This window comes from Leptonychotes weddellii, chromosome 9 (genome assembly GCF_054177405.1).
Source record: "Leptonychotes weddellii isolate Sample4059 chromosome 9, ASM5417740v2, whole genome shotgun sequence".
Taxonomy (NCBI): Eukaryota; Metazoa; Chordata; class Mammalia; order Carnivora; family Phocidae; genus Leptonychotes; species Leptonychotes weddellii.
The window spans coordinates 74,583,517-74,602,156 of record NC_138377.1 but is presented as its reverse complement, the minus strand read 5'-3'; the positions used below and the strand labels follow the sequence as shown (position 1 = coordinate 74,602,156).

The 18,640-nt window shown below is 55.9% G+C and overlaps 1 protein-coding gene across 3 annotated transcripts in view; it reads right to left on the bottom strand.

The window, feature by feature from the left end:
• Positions 1-70: 70 nt before the first annotated feature.
• The window catches only part of MAPKBP1 (mitogen-activated protein kinase binding protein 1), a 51,765-nt gene continuing 33,195 nt past the window's right edge, over positions 71-18,640 (bottom strand). For 2 of the 3 annotated variants that reach the window (XM_031031562.2, XM_081830940.1), the window contains exons 4-31: positions 16,777-16,839; positions 16,510-16,567; positions 15,615-15,785; positions 15,081-15,218; positions 14,632-14,814; positions 13,901-14,061; positions 12,903-13,092; positions 12,176-12,322; positions 11,774-11,949; positions 10,898-10,989; positions 10,497-10,622; positions 10,059-10,129; positions 9,793-9,914; positions 9,433-9,508; positions 9,209-9,320; positions 8,968-9,031; positions 8,583-8,717; positions 8,238-8,374; positions 7,977-8,032; positions 6,410-6,646; positions 5,812-5,978; positions 5,423-5,568; positions 5,122-5,319; positions 4,868-4,952; positions 4,280-4,563; positions 3,471-4,067; positions 2,958-3,043; positions 71-2,497 (exon numbers count right to left, since the gene is read on the bottom strand). In XM_031031562.2, the coding sequence (XP_030887422.1) occupies positions 2,270-2,497; positions 2,958-3,043; positions 3,471-4,067; positions 4,280-4,563; positions 4,868-4,952; positions 5,122-5,319; positions 5,423-5,568; positions 5,812-5,978; positions 6,410-6,646; positions 7,977-8,032; positions 8,238-8,374; positions 8,583-8,717; positions 8,968-9,031; positions 9,209-9,320; positions 9,433-9,508; positions 9,793-9,914; positions 10,059-10,129; positions 10,497-10,622; positions 10,898-10,989; positions 11,774-11,949; positions 12,176-12,322; positions 12,903-13,092; positions 13,901-14,061; positions 14,632-14,814; positions 15,081-15,218; positions 15,615-15,785; positions 16,510-16,567; positions 16,777-16,839 (4,306 nt within the window). In that variant the 3' untranslated portion in view covers positions 71-2,269. The remainder of the gene's footprint in view (positions 2,498-2,957; positions 3,044-3,470; positions 4,068-4,279; positions 4,564-4,867; positions 4,953-5,121; positions 5,320-5,422; positions 5,569-5,811; positions 5,979-6,409; positions 6,647-7,976; positions 8,033-8,237; positions 8,375-8,582; positions 8,718-8,967; positions 9,032-9,208; positions 9,321-9,432; positions 9,509-9,792; positions 9,915-10,058; positions 10,130-10,496; positions 10,623-10,897; positions 10,990-11,773; positions 11,950-12,175; positions 12,323-12,902; positions 13,093-13,900; positions 14,062-14,631; positions 14,815-15,080; positions 15,219-15,614; positions 15,786-16,509; positions 16,568-16,776; positions 16,840-18,640) is intronic. The other variant, XM_081830938.1, reaches the window with a different exon arrangement.

The window sequence follows — 18,640 nt, the reverse complement described above, 5'->3', positions numbered from 1 at the left end:
TTCGGCTAACCCGACCACCGGTGAGAAGCCGCGCCTTCTCCCGCCTGCCCCACTCGCTGGCATCCTAGAGTTAACAAATGATTGTATTTATTGACGAGTTCATACATCAATACAAACGGACGAGTTAAAAACAGCCCCTGCCCCGTGAGACCTGGGGAAGAGGGAAGCGCCACGGGCCTGGACAAAGTATAAAAGTTATAAATAAGGGGGGGGGTGTCAAAACTGGGTCAGGGCAAATCTGGTCGGGGGGCGGCAATTGCCGGTGGCCTCAGACATGCAGAAGGGGACGGGCGCCGGCCGGCTGACCACAAGACCCCCTCTCCCACCCCACGCTCGGCTGGGGATAGGGAAAGGGAGGCCACCTTCTTACAAACCTTAGCGGGAGTGCAGCTCCCTCCTCTGAGGGGCTGGCTGGCTGAGGATCGGGAGGAACCCAGGCCAGAGGGCCAGGCCTGAGCCTGTTTGGTCTGGGCTGTGGCTAGTGTCCCGGGACGGGGAATGGAGTCGACTTCTAACCCTCACAAAGGGCAGCTGCAGCCCTGCCGGGGTCCACCCTCAGCTGCAGTTCTTTGCAGCTTGGCCATGCAGGTGGTGGTAGTACAGAAGAGTGGGGGTGAAATAGGCTTCATCTGTTCTGGTGTATTCCAGCTGATGCAAACAAGAGCTGAGCACTCTATGCAAACCAATTTCTTTCTAAGTTTCTGCCTATAGAACCAGTAGGACCCCATGGCCTGTCCATGGGACAATTGGTTTTTCTGACCTGAATCTTCAGGAAAGCTACCCTGACTTACCTGAGGCAGAGGAAAGCAGTAGGGCCCAGAGACACATGTTCTTCACCCCAACTCAACAACTGCTTCACTACTTGGTCCTACTCTACCTGCCCCGTGCCCTATATCCTTCCCCTCACTCCTAACAGCTGTCCTTCTAATTCTAATCTATCCCCTCTCCTCTACCACTTACCTGTCCCACCTACCACCTTTCCAGTGTGTCTCTTGGCCCCTTCTGCAGTCCCACGTGCCTCCCCCTCCCCTCAACTTCCAGCATCCAGAGCATCCTGGGTGCCCAGCACTGCCTTTGAGGAGGTTCCTTCTACCCAAACCAGAAACCTACACGCCATCTTGTATTGGCTAGGTTGTGGACACCAAGAATCCAGAATTCGGGTTAGTGTGTTCCAGTCCTTTTCGTGCCCCTTGATAGTTCCACATGAGCCAGGGTGGCAAAGCAGGAGTAGCACATGAAGGGAAACCAGGCACACATCAGCCAGCCAAGTACTCTAGCAATGAACACTCAACTGTGTGTGTGTGTGTGTGTGTGTGTGCGCATACTTCATCTGTGGCCAAGGTCCTCAGAAGGTGGGCTGGCGCCCTGTAAACCATGAGGGAAGTTCTAACACCAGCATCACTCAGGATGCAAGGAGAAGGTGGCCTCTGGGTCTAGCAGCCTGCTGGGGATCAAGGTTGGGAAGACAGGGAAGACCAAGGGGCTGGGAAAAGGAGGCCAGGGCTTTATGTTTGCCCAGCAGAGGGCTTTACTGTCCTGCAGCAACATCCCACAGCTGTCTCCACAAGTTCTGGCCAGGAGAGAAAGGGGGCACTGGGAGAGAGATAATGCTAGGGCTCTTTTGGGGGGGGGGATGGGAGTGGAATGTGGGGGGCTCAGGCCTTGATACCAACTCAAGCCTCCTGATGGCTGGGAACGCCCTGGAGGACTAGAGGGCTTTGCCTTTGGGAACTGCCAGGAATTGGGGAAAACAGATAACCCCTGCTCTGGCAGCCAGGGGAGTGCAGCTGGTGTGGGAGGGGAAGTGGAGGTAGAGGTGAAGCTCCGCTGTTGGCTGAAGGGCACTGATACCACATGGCCTCTCACTTCCACCCCACTGAATACCCTGTGTGTGCTCCACCCCAGGGAGCTGATCCCTGCAGTAATTTCAAATGGCTTCTAAGAAGAGAGGGCCAGCCCTTCCCAATTTCCCCCAGATGGGGCAGGCTGCCCTCCTGCTCCTCACAGCACCAAGATGACAAGGATCCAAGACCTACCCTGCATGAGCCACTGAAGGGGCTGTGGAGGCAGGAGCTCCAAGAAAGTGAGGCAACAGTCAGGGAAATAAATTAATAAATACAGGGGCCCCATGAGGAAGCTGGAAAAGGTGCTTCCCCTCTGAGCACTGACCCCTGCTAGCCACTCCAAGCATCCCCACAGGTTTTGGAGAGTGGAGCAGGGGCTACAGTTTGGAATAGGGGGAGCATTCACTTGGGACAGTATTCCGGAACTAGAGTCTTCGTTCCATGCGCCGCTCCACCGCCCGAAGCAGCAGCTCTGAGTATTGCTCTAGCAGGGCCTGTGTTTGCTCAGCCCCCACGGCCCCAGGGCTCCCGCCCGGGCTGCACAACACTGCCCCGGCCAGGGCCTCGAGCTCCTGCCGCACTGAGGAGAAGGTGTTTCTGAGGAGCTGGGCGATGCGACTCTGCTCCGCTGAGGGCGTCTTGCAGCCAGCCACCTGCAGCGAGAGCCGGGAAGTGAGTCGGAGGAAGAGTGGAGGAACCTCCTGTCAGTGGATCTGCGAAGGGGAGGGACCCCACCTGGGTCTAGCCTGCCCCCAGAGAAGGCCCTCCTGGACCGTCCCCATGTCTAGGGTGGCCAAATAGTTTTTGAATATGACAAGGGCTACTATTAATAATTACACTGGGACAACAGGCATAAACTGGGATGGTCCTAGGACAAACCAGGTCCTAGGCAAACTAGGACATATGGTCGCTCCACCCCTACCCCTCCAGTCTGAGGAAGTCTCCAGAGATGACCAGTAGGTGCTCGGTTCAAGAGGCCTGGCCTGGCCTCTAACTCCCTCACTTACTCTGCCCCAGATGTTCTTGCTTGCTCCACCCACCCGTCAGTGGAAGAGCCTTATGGCTGTTCTGGATACTCAGCCGTCTCCCCCACGGTGGGTGCCCAACACGTACCAAGTGGTAGAGCCGCACAGCCTGGCGCACACTGCCCTGGAGCTCTGCCACAAGCTGTTCGCACTCCTCCAGGCTCACTGCTGGTTCTGGGAGGGACACATACAACTCAGGAAGGCCCAGCAAAGCTGCCCTTTCAGGCCTCCCCACCCAGGGGCCCCTGAGAGCAGGAGAGGCCTACCCGCAGGGTCACACCCCCTTTGCTTGCCCTCTCCTTGCCTTCTTCCTTCCCAACACCACCCCCGACACCACACAGAAAACAAGGTCCTGAGGGGAGGGCCAGCTCCAGCCCAAGAAGCCAGAGGCAGTGAGGGGGCAAGTGGGTCACAAGGAGATTGTGAAGATTGGCAGGAGTGTCTCACCATCAGGGGTGTGACTTATGGACCAAGACGGGAACAGACAGGACGAAAACGCCAGAGGCTGGATGCACAGAAATGGGATGGAGCCAGAGTGCAGACAACAGAGACAGAAGAAAGAGGATGGGGCAGGAGATGAGAGCTGGGGAGCTGTGCACACCTGAGTCCTGGCTCAGGGCTGCCCCTGGCCTGGTGCATTCCATGGGGCTGGGAGTCTTCTCGGGGGACAGGGGCTGCAAATTCTCAGGGCCTCGGAGGAGGCTGCTGACCGGCAGTTGCTGGGCACAGGGGCTGCTGGGCCCAGGCTGAGCCTGGCACTCTGTCCTAGGCTTGGGAGGGGCACCCTCCCCCAAACAGGCCCGCCTCTCAGATGTACTGTGAGCCTTTCCTAGGCCCACTGGGGAGCCAGGCTGTTCTGCCTCACCAGGGGCCCTGCCCTTGGTAACAGGTGAGAATGTGGCCAGGGTAGGACGATCGGGCAGTGGCTTTGGGATGTCCAGGACCAGGTGAGCCCGGCTGGGCAGGGCTAGCTTGCTGAGCGGTGAGACCCGAATGGGAGCAGGAGCCTGAGGTTCGGCCGCCAGGCCCAAATTCTCCCCAACAGAGATGCTGCGGGAAATCTTGGCCATGGAACTGGTGGTGGGGTTCTGGTAGGACTGAGGCCGAGACAGACGGCGATCAGCGTGTGGCAGGGAGCGCAGGCCCTCCTGGGCCTCCATCTCCCGTAAGAGCAATGGGCCTGGTGGAGGGGCCTCATCTGCCGAGAAGACAGAGACACACAGGTCAGGTGGTGAGGAAGGCTTCCCAGGCACTAGTTCCCTAGAAGTTGCGGTGCCCTGCCCATACCCCTAAGGGACACCCAGTGGCAAACACTGACACGTCAGGGCTAAATCAGGCCCTCCTTCCTCTAGCATGCGCATGCCCTCCATACTCCCCGCACCCTGGAGTTGAGCCCACCAGGCTCCTCACCCTGCGGCACCAGACTCTGCACAGACTGGGCTTTCTGGAGTCCACCTAAGGTGCTGGCTGCAGCCACTCTCTTGGGAGCCCAGCTGCTGTCAGGGTTGAGACGGCGTCGTGGCAAAAGCACAGGGACTGCCTGCTGGGGGCCAGCATTGCCAGGGGAGGGCTCTGCCTCCGGGGGTGCTCCTGGAGGACTGGCACCACTGCCTCTCGGCTGCTCCCCCGCAGCCGGCCGCGTCTGGACTGGTCTCGATGTCAGCGCCAGGCTTGAGGAAGACGGAGACAGTTCCCTACAGGGAGGAAATGTGGAAGAAGGCCCAGAGAAGGCTTAGGAGTCCTCCCTGCCAAGACGGGGAGAAGCTCTCACAGACCCAGAGGCTCTGGGCGAGAAGGGCAGGCACAAAGCCAGCAGGCCAGTTGTCCCAAAACTCGGGAGCGCAGAATGCTGTTCGGCGTGGGAAGACAGACGGCAACCTTGGAGAGAGGAGGATGGCCTGCTGCCTCAAGGGCAGGACTGGCCCTTTGGGGAGCGCTGGGAAGTCAAGTGAGCCACAGCTCCTTGTAGGAGAGTGAGAGCTGCTGTGGGGGAGGTACCTGAGCGGGGGGGTCTGCACTTGCAACAGGAATCGTGAAGAGATGCTCCGAGACTCTGTCCTCTCTGGTACCCGGACTGGGCCCCCTACCAAGGTGACAGAAATCATGAATCGAAGCCAGCCCTCGCCCCAGATTCTGCCCCACCCCCGAAGGTAACCCCAGGGCATGGCCCGCCCTTGGACCCTCCCTCTCAGCCAGGCAAGGAGGGAAGAAGGGCAGACTACAGTGACCACATACTGGCCCTCTGACCACACCTGGAGCAGCCCCATTGGCCAGAGTCTCAAAGTGCTGTTTTAGAAACTGCTCCTGGTCTGGGGTATGGGGACTGCCTTCCTGCAGCCCATAGGCACCAGTGCCTCCCTCTTCTTCCTCCTCTTCCTCATCACCCTCGGCTGGCTCTTCAAGGTCTGAGGAAATGCCATCCACACTAAGGGGCTCCGTGCTCTCAGAGTCTGGATGTGGGGAGGGGAGAGAAGCGTCATGCTGCACCCACCCATCGCCAGAGCCTCCACTCCCACCTCAGTCCACTGACCTCCCTCAAAGCCACAGCCTCACCTTCGTTGGGGTGCTCAGGGCTGGAAAGGCGGCTGCTACTATAATCCACAGAACAGGCACTGTCAGGACTGTGCTTCTCGGAGCCCCTGCTGCCTGGATACACTCTTCCCAGGGTCCCTCGGGCTGGAGCCTGCACCTGGAACTCACTTCCAGGAAGGCCAGCAGGGGAAAGAAGAGGCAGTTAGTAGGGGTGAGTAGCCCTACCACAACACCTGGCTTCCCTCTCCCCGACCTGTGAGTGGGACTAGGGATGAAGCAGGGGCAAAGTGGCGGGCAAGCCCTGAGGAATCTGGGCCAGCCCTCCCCTAACTAAAGAACACTCAGGGAAGGGAAGCCTGGGAAAGGAAGACTGCATGGCCCCTGAGGTCTGGTGAGGGAAGGACCCTTGCCTGGTATCCAGGATGGGGCTGTCACTCGGCTCTGGGTAGACAATACCATCTTCGATGGGTGCAGGCTCCAGATCTTGGGCAAAGACCCCTTCCTCTTGGGACAACAATCGAATAATGTGGGGACAGGAACAGGGTTGGGAAGCCTGAGGCCGAGGGGGCTTTTCGCTCTGGGAACACACAAAGGGGCGTTACTGAGGTTGTTGATGTGAGAGAGGGTCTGGGAAAAGAGGTGGAGGTAGGCAAGGATCTGGTGTGCATCAGTTCTGGGGGAAGCTGAATATTCCAACTCTGAGGAGAACTCCAGTTAAGGTTCTTGAGTTTCTGGAATAATGATATTCTGTCACACTCCGGGCTGCCAATCTCCAGCCACCACTTAATACCATGAGCCCTTTAAGAAACCTGGCCCAGGACAAAGGGTACCACCCCAATCAGCAGACCATACAGCTTAGCCAAGCTTGAACCTTTGCAATCCAGGTTACCCATGTGCCACAGGGGCAGAGCAAGCACAGCTGGCCAAGTCCTCAGGCCCCAGCTGTCGGCATACGGCTGGCTACGGCTGCTTGGAGATCGCTACGTTGCTGGGAGAAAGCTGGCTCACCTGGCTAGCATGTGAGGTCTCAGGGGCCTGCTGACCATGCTTCCCAGGGCAAGATGGGGTCATGGCCAGCAAGTCTTGGCTAGCACCTCGAGGGCCTGGGACCAGTGTCTCTAGCTGCCGCAGGTCCAGCATGGAGCGGACACTCAGCTCCACACCTGGCTGGGCCCAGCGGCCCCTTCTTCTGGGTCCTTGGTTGGCTGCAGGGGCTGGGGCCAGGAACTCCACCGTCTCTTGTGCCTGGTGTGAGGCAGGGGTTGGGGAGGGGGTCACAACCACTATACAATAGTATTAGCAAACACTCATATAGCACTTACTGTGTGCCATCCACTTTACATACAGGTATTCACTCACTCAATCCCCACAACAACCTTATGAAGTAGGTATTATTATTATCCCCATTTTTACAGATGGGAAAACTGAAGCACAGTGGGCTTGAGTAACTTACCTAGTCCCACGGACAGTAAGTGGCCTGCCTGCAGGTTACAACTCAAGTAGTCTGGCTCCTGAGTTCACGCTCTTAGCTTCACTCTACATCTGGTCTTAGACCTTCTAGTCTCAGCCTTCTAGTCTCAGCCTGGGCACCTTGGAGCTGGTGATCTCTAAAAAGTCCCTTACTCTGAGGTTAGCCCCAAGTCCATTCAGAGCACCAAGGACAAACAAATAGTCCAGCCTTGAGCCCCCGGGCTGGTCAGAAGGCACGAGAGGCACCACGCCACCATCATTCCATGGAGCTGCCACTGATAATGAAGGTACTGCCACTTCAAGTCTTGATGTGGCACGAGAGAGGGCGGGGCTGCTGTCGGGCTTGCTCAGAAAGCCTTGACCCTGCTTCTGGCTGCCCTGAAGTAGTCGCCCAGTTACCGGTCCTCTCACGGCCCCGTCCCTCTAAATAACTGCTCTGGAAGTTCTGACCTTACCTCCTAACCTGGAGTCTTTAGAACTACAGTTTCTCCAGATGCCTACTCTTTGAACCTTTGATGTTCTTGAACTTCAGTTTTTTTTTCTTAAATTTTATTTGTTATTGTTTATTTGAGAGAGAGCTTGCACACAGGCACATGGACACAAGGGGGGTGCAGTAGGGGAGGGAGAGGGACAAGCAAACTCTCCTCTGAGCATGGAGCCCTAAGTGGGGCCCAACGCCGGGGCCCTCAGGGCTCAATCCCACAACACTGAGATCATGACCTAAGCTGAAACCAAGAGTCGGACGCTTAACCGACTGAGCACACCCTGAACTTCAGTTCTGTTTGGCTCAGACACCCCTTGTCTACTCCCCACCTCAAACTGTTCTTTGTTCACACTTACCCCCAGGCCCGCAGGCAGCTGAACTAGTGGAGCGCTTCTTCTAGTGGTGACTAGACCTTGCAGGCCACCCCACCTGGCCTGCAGGAGGGAGACCCCTGGGCTTCATCATCCCTAACCTGGGACCAGCCAAGCTGTTCAAACTCTCCCACAAGGCCCCGCCTTGGACACAAGGGGTGCAGCATGTGGGCAGGCCCAGAGAGCCCTGCTTCCACCTTCCTCCACTGCTTGTAACCTCGGAAGGCCATTTTTAATGATGGTGACTCACCCGACTCATCTCCCAGTGGGACAGGCTTCGGGGCAGGCCTGGGCCGGGCACTGAGGCTAGACAGAGACAGGCAGTCAGAGACAGTGTCTCCTGCCCACCCACCCAGCTCCCTGACCCCGCACCAGCCCATACCCTTGTGTGGCCATAGAGATGCTCTGGCTTCCTCGGCTCACCCTGTTCTCACCCCCTGTCCCAGAAAGGGCATATCTAGCCACTGTGCCAACTGGTGCCTGTCTGGCCCTGCTCCAGACTTCCACACACCTGGCTCCTTCTTGGTGCCCTTGGCAAGGATGGGCAGAGCTGGAAGTTCTTCTTCTTCAGTGCCCTCATCTTCTCCCTCCTTGTCACTGTCTGATGAAAGAGCTGGTCCAGGAGACAGCATCAATGGGGCCTCGTGCCTGAGTCCAAGACAAGGAAGGTCATGGGAAGAGGAGATTCAATGCAGGAAGAGGCCAAACTTCATGGGTCTTCAGGTAAGAAACAGGTGTTGGGGGATCCAGGAGGTACAGGTGAATGACAGGTGCAGAGCAAAAAGGAGGAGCACTGAGACAGCGAGCAGTCTGGATGCCCACCTACCGCTAGCCCGTATCCAGACTCTTTTCTCACCGGTTGGGTCCTGCAGCCCTCTGGGGAGAAGACGATCCTTGCTGCTTGCCCCCTCGCTGACGCTGGCGCAGCTCAGCCAGACGCTGCCTCATGCTGATAGTCATCTCAGAGCTCAGGCGCCATACAAATATACAGCTGGGTACAGCCACAGAGGTGGGTGAGGGAGAGGTAAGGTAGGACTCTGGGGTGGAACCCCACTAGTTCCCCTTCTCCATGGGCTGGCAAGAAGACCAGAGCCACCCTCTAGTGACACGTCAGGCCCTAGAAATACCCCTGCTTAGCCCTATTTCCCAGAGATATCACTGATGTGAAGAGAGAGGAGGGGGCAGGGTATGTGTGTCACAGAGGAAAAATCTGTGTCTCAGGGGAGCTGGCTTCTGCTCACCTGTCCCCTGACACTGAGATGAGATGTTTGCAGTCATTACTAAACTTCATGCCAGTGACAATCTCTGCGAGGAAGAAAGAATACAACCTATGAACCACCCTGAAGTCCCAACCAAGCTTCTGTCCCAACAGTGGAGGTGGATGTTGGTCGGAAGGGAGGGGCAGGCAGCTCTGCTAGGTCCCAAGAAACTAAAGGAAGAAAGAGCAAAGTTCCAGCAGTGGAGTACTGGGGCAACACTCACCTGAGTGGCCAAACATGGTGGCCACGCACTCGCCTGAGGAGAAGTCAAAAATGGAGAGGTTCTTGTCAGAACAGCTGGTGGCTATGTAGATCCCTGAGGGGTCTGTCTGCACCTGAGGAGTGGACACATAGCTGGCAGAGGACAAGGGAAGCACCAGTCCCTTTCCACCTAGTATCCCAGTGCTCCCTTTCTCTGGCCCAGGGCCCATCCTCCTGGGCCCTTACCTTAATCAGAGTGCCATCCTCACCCTGTGACCCTTTAAACAGCTTCTTCTGCTTCCCACTGCTGATGTTAAAGATCCTGTGAAGAAACATGCTCTTGTTCACGTGAGGAGGAGGCCGTGATCAAGTACAGCTGGGTGGCAGAGACCCCAGCGTCAGTCCCAACCCTGTTCTCTCTGGGAGCCACTCCCCAACACCAAAGGGGCTACCGCCTCTTGGGTACGGCAAAGTGCTCATTCTATAGGCTCAAGGGGGGCCACAAAGTCCTGGACAAAAAGACAGAAGTGGGGAGAGAGCTGCCAAGAGCTGACCCCCTCGGGCTTGAAGGAATGTGGTCATACGGTTTGAGAAGGGGATGCCCACCGAATATTTCGGTCCTGGCAGCCGATAGCCGTGTACTTCCAGCTGGGCTCCACATCCATGTCATAGAGGGTCGTCTTCCGTACCACGTGGTGTGTCCGTGTAAACTGGACTCCATCTCCAGACTGCAGGGGTAGAGTATGTGGCTCCACCAGGCCCAGAAAACCCCGCTTTCACCTCCCTTCACCTCTTACAACCTCAGCTGGGGGAACGGTAGAAACCCACAACCCCCAACCCCTGCCCCGTTCAGGGAAGCCCCATACCCTCACCTTCTGTGCAGTGCGGAAGTAAATGCTCTTGTCTGCTCCACAGCTGATCATGCGGACTTGCCCATCGCTGGCTATGGAAGAGGGGGGCCTAGCTATTCCCACTGCTCTCACCACAAGTGGCCAGTCCCTCCTCTACTACCCCACTACTGAGCTCTCTACATGACCCAGACAACCAATTAAATCAGGTCGCTTCTCTCCAAAGCTAAGCTTGCCATTCTCTCTATCCTCAGCCAACCTGGTTGGCTCAGGGTCCCCTAGACAGAGAGTCTACATTCTACCTGCCTTCCCATCTGGCCCCAGGCCTCCCAGCTGCTGTCCAACACACCCCTGTGACTGGCACACCCTTCTCATGGAGGCAGGAGGCTGGTGGCAGTCGGGGTGGGGGTGGAGGATGTTGCCGGTAGATGGCAAGATGTGTCTCAATTGCCCTGCCCCCACCTGCAAACTTGACGGCAGTGATAGAGGATGAGTGCTCGTCCAACGTCTGCTGCAGGCTGTACTCCCGGCCAGCATCTAACACATGGATGAGCCGGTCCCGGCTCGCTGATGCCAGCAGCTTCAGACCTGCCGTTCAAAGAACTCCATCAGCCCATGAGTGCCCAGAGCAGGCCCCCATCTGGGCCCGGCAAAAGGCCCGCAGGAACCGAGTCCCATAATCCTAAGCCAAGTGAACCACAGAGCAGGAATGGAGCTGTCCTCCGCTAAACCTGCGAAGACACCAAATGCTTCAAATGGCGTTCGGTCCCACACCCCAGGGAGCCAGGATAGATGCAAGTGGCACTAGCAGGACTGGAGGAGCCCTGGGCCACTCTGGGCCAGATACCAGGCATCCTTCTTACCCGTGTCCGGCTTAGAGTACTCCAAGCAGAGAATCTCTGAGTCATGGGCCTCCACCTTCAGCATCTCACTCAGGGACTGCAGCTCGTGCACCCTGCAAAGATGAGGAGAGGGAGGACGTCACTGCCAGGCTATGGGAGGAGAGACTCACCCTCCGTTCTCTGCTATATCTTCCCCCCCGGGCCTGTTTTTAAAATTAAATTTTTATTTATTTTTGAACTTTTAGGCTTAGAGAACAGTGGCGATGAGTACAGGGATTTTCCATGTTAACACTTCAAATACCAGAATCGGGAAATTTACGTTGGTACTATACTACTAATTCAAGATTTTAGTTTAATTTCACCAGTTTTTCCACAATATCTTTTTCTGGATCCAGGATCCTATCAAGAGTCCAAATTGCACTTAGTTGTTATTACTCCTTAGTCTCCTGTAGTTGGTGACAGTTCTTCAGTCTTTCCTTATCTTTCATGACCTTGATGCTTTTGAGGAGTACTGAGCACTCTCCAATACTCTTTAGAAGAGTATTGATTACTCTGTCCTCTGTACCTCAGTTTGAGTCTGCCTGCCTTTTTCCCATGACTGGACTGAGTTAATCCATTTTTGGCAAGAATACCACAGAAACCATGCTATGTGGCTTCTTAGTGCATCATATTTTCAGGCTTCACGATGCTGATATGAGGCTGTTAAGCTTAATCACTTGGTTAGGATGGTTTCTGCTGGGTTTCTTCATTGTAAGGTTATTATCTTTCCCCTTGTATATAGACATTTTGTTCCCCAATCTTTTTGAGCCCATTTTTCTCAAGCTCTGTCCTTCGGGACCTAAATCCCCCAGCCTGCGCTGTGGGAGGCAGTCGGTACCACCCCAGGCCTGGCATTACCTAAGCGTGCCTACACGGTCCCCAGAAGCTAGATGCTGTCCGTTGGGGCTGATACACACAGAGCGGATGCCCACACGGGGATCCATCAGGGACCCATCGGCTTTGTCTCCTCCGGGCAGCTCTGTGTCCAGCAGGGCCTGAGTGTTCCCATCCACATAGATGATCTTAATGAGGTCCTAATGGAGCAGGTCAGGAGAGGAGGTGGATAAGGCAGGCCTGACCCAGTACAGCTGCAAGGGGAGAGGAATGCTGGACAAGATAAACCCCTGGCTCAAGGAGCCCGGCCAAATCAGAGCTGAAAGATCAAAATCTGGGGACCCGGTTCCTGAGAGGGAGGCGTGAAGGCTGGGGGGGAGGGGAGGACTAAGCGTGGAGGGGGTGCCCTATGACCTCAGGGCTCACATTGCTGAGGATGTTTCGGTGCAGTGTGGAGCCATGCACCCCGGAGCTCTCCGTGTTCCACAGGCGGATGGTATTGTCTGAGGAACAGGTGATAAAGGAACTTGGGGGCAGGCAGGCCTGGTTACTGTCCTTCACTTCAGGGTAGACCTGAGGGGCAGAGGGAACAAAGTCAGATCTCTAGTTAGGGGGCAGTCATTTCCCTGCCCAAGGAGATAGAGGGGAATGAGATTAAAGAGAGATTGCTGGCCGGGACTTAGCCCAGAGTTTGTCACATAGTAAGCAAGCCATAACTATTAGATACTCTCCATAATCGCTATGGGCAAACACCTTAACCAAGCTCCTATTATGTTCCAGGCATTCTTCCATGTCTCCCACTTATATCATTTCATTTAATTCTTAGGGCAACTAGATAAATCAGGTGCATCAATTTACAGTTCAGGAAACTGAGGTTGAGTCAAGTTCAGTAACTTGTCCAAGATCACCCAGCCCAGGATGAGGCAAAGCTAAGGACAGACAGGGGCACAACGGAAGAAGCCTGAGATATATAAGCTCTAAATTCAAGCTCAATCCTCGGGACCCATCTGAAGATATGTGGATACACAGGGATGCTGCTGGAGAAACAAGAAGGCAGCAGGAATATAACTTTATACTCAGGGATCCCCACTTCCCGCCTCACAAGGGTACCCCAGCAAACCTGGCCAGTCTAAGGCCAGCCCAGCCCACATACCTCCACACTCCAGACGCAGGAGGAATGATACAGAGCCGAATACACCTTGCCCACTTTCTTGGGGTCCCTCACATCCCAAACATAAAGGCTGTGGTCGTTGTATACACAAGACAGCCACTGATTCGTAGGATCAAAGGTCAAGGCAATGGTGTCTGGATACTTGGCATTGGCCCCTCCAGAGAAGAGGCGACTGTGGGGAAGAGGACAGGGCAAAAAGTGAGTGGAGAGCTGATGAAATGAAGGATTGAAAAGAATGAAAACAGAAGCCAAACCACAAAGGAAGAAGCGGAGCGAGCATGGGGAACCGTCTCCAGACCTGCAGGGGGTAGCTGCTTGAGAAAGGAAAAAGCAGCGTCTGACAGCTGTCAGCCGGAGCTGACCCAGCACCGGCTGTCAGACCATCAAGTTCTCATGAGGAACACAACCAATGTCACGGTACGCCACAGTCAGACAAGGGAACTCTGTGGCCGTGACAGAGGGAAACAAAAACAAGACCCCTCTATAACCGTGTCTGAGAGCACAGATGAACGCACAGCACTGTGCCAACCACAAACGTGACCAAACGTTTCCAGGCCCATCTGTGGTGACTGACCACTGCTTCTTTACCAATTACAGCGTTAGCCCCATACTTTCCCTTCCACCTTGTAGATAAAAATTATGAAGATGTCCCACTGGGCAACTACCCCTACTTCCTGACCGCATCTAACCGGAGCGAAACTTCAATCCCTTGAACCATCCCTAAAATCATCCACTACAAGCCCAAATCTTACACTAAGCCCTGCCTAACCCCCCTACTGAGACACTCCCTGCTTTCCCATGGTGTGCGGTCTCCTTGGTGGCAACCAGTACTGATAAACCCAAATCTGTAGCTCTACAGAGGTGTTTCCTGGCCTTCATTGGGGCAGATACACTCTTCACTTTGTGCCCTGAAGCACAGCCAGGGAAGGCTGGGCGCAGAGGGAGGCTCTGGGTGGAGGCAGGGGGCCCAAAGAGCTCACCTGGCCTCAGTGACACTGGCAATGTCTGTCCCCAGGGCGTGGGGCCGGGGCAGCGTGCTGAGGAAGTGCAGGTTAGAGGGGTTGAAGAGGCGCACGGTGCCGTCGGCACAGCCACAGAAGATGTAGTCTTGGCTCACAGAGATGCAGTGGGCCACAGTGGTCTGCAGGCAGAGGGGCTTGGGTCGGCAAGGGTCCCCTGCCCAACCCCTCCTCAACAGTCGCCTGCCAAGAGGAGAGACCAGCCAAGGCAGAGGCGAGGGGAAAGCTGCCCAGCTGCTCTGGCCTGAGCCCCTCAGCTGTTATCTGGAGATGCCCCTCCCTCCAGCAGCAGGTGGCCAGAGGGCCCACAGCCACGTGCAACTGGGGGATGGGAGCCGGGGACCCTTCTAAGGCCCAAGAGGTTTTGACCAAGAGGACAAAGTAGGAAAAGCCCAGCAAAGAGAAAGAAACAGCATGAGAAAGACAGGAGGGTCTAGGCACACTTACTGTGAAGCTGCCTGTATTCTGAGCACAAGAGGGAAGTAGGGGAAAGAAAGGTGGAAAGAGAACGCAGAGAGGAGGGAGTTACACAGATCTCCGTGGGCTGGAACGAGGCCAAGCTGTGGCTCCCCAGGCTCCTCTCTCCCGCACGCATGAGGGCCTAGCCCCTGCTACAGAGCCAGAGGCAGCAGATCTCCCCTGAGCTGACACATGGGCGGCCAGCCCCTACCCATGGGGACAGAGGTGCTTACTCTCAGCTCCACCCACTTATCCAGAAGCCTCCTGTCGCTGAACTCGCACAGCAGGCCTGAGGACGTGATGCAGAAGGTGCTGTCGGCCTTCTTCCCTCGGCCACAGGCCACGTCAGTGAACAGGTTGTTGCGCAGCTCTCCCAGCAGCCCTGAGCGGCCCAGCAGAGGCACAGTGGCGTTCACCTGTGGAGATGCACTGCTCCTGTCACCCATCCCCCACCCCCCACCCCGGAGCCTGCCCCGACAAACGAGGCCCTACGGGAGGGAGGAGACGCAGCAAGGCCCCCCTCGCTCTCTGAGACTCCTCCTCGGCCCAGACAGCTTCCGGCTCACCCGGAACTTCTGAACGGCTGCTGAGTGAGCAGAGGGGGGCCCAAGTGGAACAGGGTCTCCTAGGGAGGGCTGAGCAGGCTCTGACCCCGGGGCCATTTCCAGCCGCAGCCGCTCACCTTTGAGGTCTTACTGTCATCGAGGTACCAGAATTTGATGTGCCGATTGCCTGCAGTGACGAAGTAGCTGCAATCTTCAGAGAAGGACACCGCTGTCACCCGACTGGACACCTTATTGGAGGCCACCACAATGTTTTTCTTGAGGGAAAGCCAAAGGAAGAATCAAAATTCTGCCCCTTGGGGCTAGGAAGAAAGAGGCTCAGAGGATGGAGGAGGGGTTGGATAGGATTTGTACTTTAACAAATGTTCCTTTCCAAGATTTTTTGGTCAGAAAAAGAAGGAGAGAGAAGAATTTCTCTCTAGAAGAGTCGAAGAGATTCATTTCCTCTGGAGGCCCTCAAAGGCATAAAGCTAGCCCCTTTCTACCAACACATGTGGCTACACAGTTGCTTTTTTCTGCTTCAGGCTATCTTCTAGCATGAGACTGAGATCAGCAGAGTGGAGGGAAGGGGCTCAGATCAGCAGTCTCCTGGCTCCCCAACTGGCCCGTGAACCCCCACAAGGCTGTCAGGCCAGCCCACCCAGTCCACTCACCTTCCAGGCCCAGACGTTGACGATCATGTCATGCTGGTAGCCCACGGAGACAATGTACTTGGCGCTTGGGGAGAAGGCCACGCAAGCCACACCGTACTTATGCTCCTGCAGCTCTGCCACCTGGCTATGCTCAGCCACGTCCCAAATGCGCACGGCAGGCATGTGCCCACTCTGCAGGGAAGCAAGAACTGGATGTGCGGGCAGAGGCATACAGCCTCCCCGAGCCTTTCAGAGTGGGGGCCTTTACCTCCCCAGCTACTACATACAATCTCTCTACTGACCCTTGGCCAAGAGTCAGGAGCAGAGTGCTATACAGGGCAAAGGTTAAAAACAAAAACAAACAAAAATATCTCAGGACGACAATGATTATCCGGGAGAAAATGACCCCAGATTTTGTTCAGTATGTCTGTGTCACTCCTTGAGTGAGTCTGATGGGCCTCCAGGGTTGAGAACCACGACCACTCAGGCCTATTTCTGCCCCTCCGCCTCCATCAGCCTGAGAAGACAGAGGCGTTCCTCATGTGCCCAGCAGGGGGCCTCCGGGGACCAGGAACATTTTAAGGCAGTGGTTTTTCAAAGCCTGCCTCCCAACCAGCAGAATGAGCATGTGGGAACCTTTAAGAAATGCCAATTTCGGAGTCCCATCTCACACCTACAGAATCAGAAACCCTGGGGGCGGGCCTGGCAATGTGTACTTCACCAAGCAATCCAGGTGATTCTGGTGCTCACGGAAGCTTAAGAACCACTATTTTCAGGCAGAGCAAAAACTAGGATTTAGCATCTGTACAGGGAACCAAAGTGGCAGCAGCCCTAAGTAGGCCTAAGATTGTAGCCCTCTGCTGAGGCCAGGCCTCCCACCCTCCTCAGAGGACTGCAGCTCACTTTCCTCACTCACCTCTCCAGTGACCAAGTACTTGCCATCAGGGGAGAAGGCGAGGGCCGTGATGGTTTTCCTGCAGGACGAGGCAGGCTCAGAGGGGCACTGACAGCCTGGCCTAAGCCCAGCTCCCTCAGAGTCCCCTCAAAAGGCAAGATCAGCAGACACCAACCTACATGTGGCCCAACCAGGCCCCAGTCTGCAGAGCCACAAAGCCCCCAGACAGTGCCTTTCTCCCAGCTCCCAGGAAAAGGAGGTGCTCCCTCAGTGCCCAGACCCATTTACCTGGAACTGTTGAGGATGTGGTGCTGTTTGTGTTTCCGGGGATTGAACAGCACAACCACACACCTGGGGAGATAAGTAAGACAACAGACTTAGCACCAAACCACGGCTCCCCAACAAGCACCCAGGCCACCTGGGAATTCTGATCACTCAGCACAGGGACCTGCATAGAGCAAGTTCAGAGGGGCTCTGCTTGCCACCAAGGGCAACTGACTGCTTTCCAGCAACCTACTCTTCTTGCTTCCCTTCCCCATCCACCAGGGCCTATCTCTGCAGCCCCTTGAGGACGAAGGCTCCCTGGAAGCCTATCCCACCAGGTCCCTAAGCACCAGCACCACCTCTGGTCATACACACAAAGGGCAGCGAGGACTCAGGCCTCCCCACAGCCCTTGCACAGAGCCCAGGAAGGGGTGCAGGAGGGAAGAGTCCATGTGATTTGAGCAAAGCAGGCCACAGGTGTACAGCCAGTTCACAGGTTGGAGCCACATGTCTGACAAGCATTTGTGCTCCAAGGAGGAGTGAGGCCTCTCACGTGTGTGCCCACGTGCGTATCTGGCAGGAGCCGACCCCACACCCTCTATGTGTCAGATGAGGAAGGGGGTAGGAGGCAGGAGGCCTGAACTGCAGGGAGGCTCAGTAAGACTAGGAGGATGGACAGAGAGAGCCCAAGAGGGCCTGGGGAGGCCTGTTCAGTGCCTTGGAACTCCCGGGCCCCGCCCTGAGAGTCCCTGGCCCCAGAGAGCCCGAGCAGGGCCCTCCAGACTGCCAGAAGACAGTCAGAGACTCCGCCCGCCTGCCTGCTATGCAGAGAAGGGTGGGAGGACCCTCTCCAACCAGGCAGCGAGGGTGGACAGGATCAGGTTTAGATTGACTTTCCAGAGGCAGTTCCAGTGAGGAGGCCAGGTGGTAGGAGTCAAGGCAGGAAGCCCAAAGCTGTAGCCAGGCAGTGTTCTCCCTTAGTCTCCGTGGCTGTCAGCAGGCCTGGGCCCGTGGCCCCTTCTGCCTCACTTCATTAGTAATGACAGGAGCAAGCGTGGGACCTGCTACGCCAGGTCAGGGGATGGGGATGGAATGAGCAGAGGGTGATATCCCTCAGACCAGCCCTGTTTAATGGGAAACCCACTGCCTGCTAGAAGCTTGAAGCAAAGGCAAGTACAGCTGCTGGTGAGCGCTTAGCATATTAGGCTCCATAAACCATTTCAATATGCACATTCCGCAGGTAATCTCTGGTGACCCAGGGATCTCTGAGGTACACTAGGTATGCCCAGAACTGCCAGGCTGGGCAACAAACAGCCTTGGAATTCCTGAGTCACATCTCCTCCTCTAACCCCTCCCCAAATCCGTCCTCAGTTTCCTTTCTCCTTCTCTCTCCATCTGCTCATCTTTCTTTGTTCCCCTTTCTCATCTCCTTTCTCTCCTGCCACCAGCTTCTAGTCTCCTGCTTCCCTTACACATATGACAAAAGTCAGATGGCCTTGGAAACCCTGTGCCCCATCACTTTCCCTCCCCATTCCCGAACACACACACACACCCACCCATGCGCACTTGCCCAGCTTCTGTTAGGGGCAGTCCAGGATACAGGGAGCCTAATTCCTCCAGATAGACTCATAGAACCTTAAAGCTGGAAGGAAGGACGGAAGGAATTAAATGCACCGTGCTAGGTGACTTTAAAATCACCTAGTTCAACCCTCCAGAATTTTGAGATGAGGAAGCCTAGGCTCAGAAAGGTCCCAGAAAGAGCAGAGCCAGGCCTCCCAGGCCTCCTGACTTCCGGTGTGCTTTACATCAAACACACATGCATGTCTGATCTGATCGCAACACTCCCACAAGATCAGCCCTGGGGGGCTTCCAAAACCAAACTCCTTCA